Source organism: Rhincodon typus, chromosome 24 (assembly GCF_021869965.1).
Source record: "Rhincodon typus isolate 14 chromosome 24, sRhiTyp1.1, whole genome shotgun sequence".
Classification (NCBI taxonomy): Eukaryota; Metazoa; Chordata; class Chondrichthyes; order Orectolobiformes; family Rhincodontidae; genus Rhincodon; species Rhincodon typus.
In genome coordinates this window covers 45,058,557-45,061,811 of record NC_063355.1, presented here as the reverse complement: position 1 = coordinate 45,061,811, position 3,255 = coordinate 45,058,557, and the positions used below count along the sequence as shown (strand labels likewise).

At 44.1% G+C, this 3,255-nt stretch overlaps 1 protein-coding gene across 1 annotated transcript in view; it reads right to left on the bottom strand.

The window, feature by feature from the left end:
- Positions 1–2,404: 2,404 nt before the first annotated feature.
- LOC125486014 (adhesion G-protein coupled receptor D1-like) overlaps positions 2,405–3,255 on the bottom strand; it is a 6,454-nt gene continuing 5,603 nt past the window's right edge. The window contains exon 4 of the mRNA XM_048611792.1: positions 2,405–2,512. Within this exon, the coding sequence (XP_048467749.1) occupies positions 2,405–2,512 (108 nt within the window). The remainder of the gene's footprint in view (positions 2,513–3,255) is intronic.

The following is a 3,255-nucleotide window of genomic DNA, read 5'->3' as shown; positions in this document are numbered from 1 at the left end:
TAGCTGTGGGAGTCGGTGGGCTTGAAATGGATATTGGTTTCTAGGTGGTTGCCCGAGATGGAGACAGAGAGGTCCAGTAAGGGGAGAGAGGTATTAGAGATGGTTCAGGTGAACTTAAGGTTGGGGTGGAAGGTGTTGGTGAAGTGGATGAACTGTTCGAGCTCCGCGTGGGAGCACGAGGCGGCGCCAATACAGTCATCAATGTAACGGAGGAAGAGGTGGGGTTTAGGGCCAGTGTAGGTACGGAAGAGGGATTGTTCCACATAACCTACAAAGAGGCAGGCGTAGCTTGGGCCCATGCGGGTACCCATGGCCACCCCCTTTGTCTGTAGGAAGTGGGAGGAATTGAAAGAGAAGTTGTTGAGGGTGAGGATGAGTTCGGCTAAGCGGATGAGGGTGTCAGTGGAGGGGGACTGGTCAGGCCTGTGGGACAGGAAGAAGCGGACGGCCTTTAGGCCATCTGTATGGGGAATGCAGGTGTATAGGGACTGGACATCCATGGTAAAGATGAGGACGATAGGGTAGGCAGAGGGCATATGAGGTCCCCTGTTCCAACATCAGACTGTTCAAATTGAACAGCACAATGAGCAGAGATACGATTGGGCCAAGAGAGTGTCAACAAAGGCAGAGACCAATGAGCCCAGTTTGCTGAAGCTTCCATTTGGGTTTATGATGGATCAAGACTGTATGGTACAGAAGTGATGAGCAAATAGCAGCTTTTTGGAGGATCAGTGTAGAGCTCAGGAACACAGACAAGGAACTGTAACAAGAGATTGTTCCAAGGCTATAGAACTGTAAAACAATAGACCAAAACAAATCTAAAATACAGTGGAGAAGCTCAATAAACTGATCGAAAAAACAGAAGTAAAAACTGGGCTAAAAAACCCAGGCATTATTAAACATACACTTTCTAGCACAGAGCAGTGACAGACTTAGACAGAGGTTAGTGACAAAGGGTTAATAAATTGATCAAATATCTCATCAAGTCCATAATTATTGATCAGTGTGAATATAGATTCCCCAAAAAAAGAACACCATGACAAGATCTGGGCAATAGCCAGGCCTGGGCTGACCAGTGGCAAGTAACATTCGTGCCATATAAATGCCAGGCTGTGACCATCACCAAAACGAGACAATCTAACCACCATCCATTGACATCCAATAGTGTTACCGTCACTGAATCCCTCACTAACAAACATCCTGTGAGCTATTTTGACCAGAATCTGGACTGGATTAGTCATATAAATACAGAGGCTATTACAGCAAATACAGCTGAGAATATCTATTAGAAACCTCTGTACTGCAGGTGAAAAGAAAAAATATGTAGTGTCCCTCTACCTCTTCTCTCTCTGATTGCTGGAAGGCCACTATTCAAAATCCATGGTTTACTAATTTCTCATTTCTAACCTGTGTGTTGTGCTTTATTTTTCATTGTGTTTTTATAGCAAGTAAACTTATTTTCTCTTCGACTCAAGAAAGCCTGGTTCTATTGGCTCCTTTAAAAACATAAGTACATGGCAAAGGGGTCCACTGGGAAGGTGTCCCTTGTTTTAACTGAACAGAGTTGTGGAGTTTGAGGTTGAACAAAGATCAATGGCCATTCCTCCCTCCCTCCTTGCACAAGATCATAACAAATTGAGAACCCTTGCCTGGGGATCATTCACAATTAGAGTACATGTCAGCGCGTGTGGGAGGGTGCATGTCTGACAGAGTGAGAGAGAGAATGGATGTGCATGACAGATACAATGTGAGCATGTGAGAGAAAATGGATCTGCAACTCTGCATAAGGGCAGGAGAAAGAGTGAGTGAGTGGGAGAGAGTGTGTGTGTGTGTGTGTGAGAGTGAGTGTGTGAGAGAGTGTGTGAGAAAGAGAGAGTGTGTGAAAGGGAGTGTGTAAAAAAGAGTGTGTGTGAGAAAGAAAGAGTGTGTGAAAGAGAAAGAAGTGTGTGTGACAGACAGTGTGTGTGAGAGTGTGTATGACAGAGTGTGCATGTGAGTCTGAGTGTGAGAAAGTGAGTGAGAGAGAGTGCGTGTGTCAGAGGGAGGGAGTGTGAGAGACAGTGTATGAGAGAGTGTGTGTGAGTGTGAGAGTGTGAGAGTGAGTGAGAGTGTGTGAGAGAAAGGAAGAGAGGATATATGTGTGTGTGCAGTGTAGGTGAAAGATTGAGTGCGTGTGAGAGAGAGAGTGAGAGAGAGCTGTGTGCAAGTGAAGGTGGGATTCATGGCCTTATTTAAAAACATTGAATTAAACTGCATCTGAATTTACATTTCCCTCAAGTTATGAAAATGTGTCTCCTTTGTCATTATTGAACGGTCTATCATCCAACACCCTTTGTGCAGATTCCCAGCAGCTGGGTTACGATGATGTATCAGAGTGGGAGAGTAATGACAGTGTTACTGGTACTCACGAGAGAACAGCAAATATGATGAGAGTGACCATCAGACAAACAATGGACAGAGAACAGCCAACGTATGTTATAGCAGAGAGTGCCACCTGGTGTACCTGTTCCAGCTGGTAAAGACAAGAGAAACAGAAAAAACACTTTTAAGTCCAAAATACCAAACTCATATCAACATATCCAATCACGAGCTGTCTTCATCATTGATGAGGGTCTGTTTTAAACCACTGTATCTCTATATAATCCCATGGTCTTTATCTCAAAGAAAGGTAAGGAAGTTCTGCCTGATATCCTGGGCCCATATTTGTCCATTAACTAATATCACTGATCGTTATCGCATGGCTGTTTGTGGGATCTTTCTGTCACAAATTGGCTGTGAAATTTCTGACAGTACACTTGAAGTGTCACCAGACTCGTAACATTAGCTCTGCTTTCTTCCAACAGATTCTGCTAGACCTGCTGTGTTTCTCCAGCAGTTTCTGTTTTTGTTTCACTTTCAAAGTGCTTAGGGATGCTCCGTGGTTGTGAGTGGCTCTCTGTTACATAAATATAAGTTTCTTTGTCTTTTTAGAAGACGTGCAGATCCTGGGTTCAGGCTCCAACTTCACTCTATGACCTTCACCATCAGCAGGCAATACATTTACTGACACAGGACATTCCCTGGTGGCTGAGCAGTGGAACTCAGGTCAGTTTGTATTTATTCATTGAAGTATCTTCACAAACCCTCGCTTCAAAACGTGATACAAATCACACATCAGCAGAATTCAATGCCAATTTTCACACCCACGGTTTACTGTGCCCATTCCCCAAGGACTGGAAACACAATACACAAAAACACTTCAATGCTGTCAGGAGT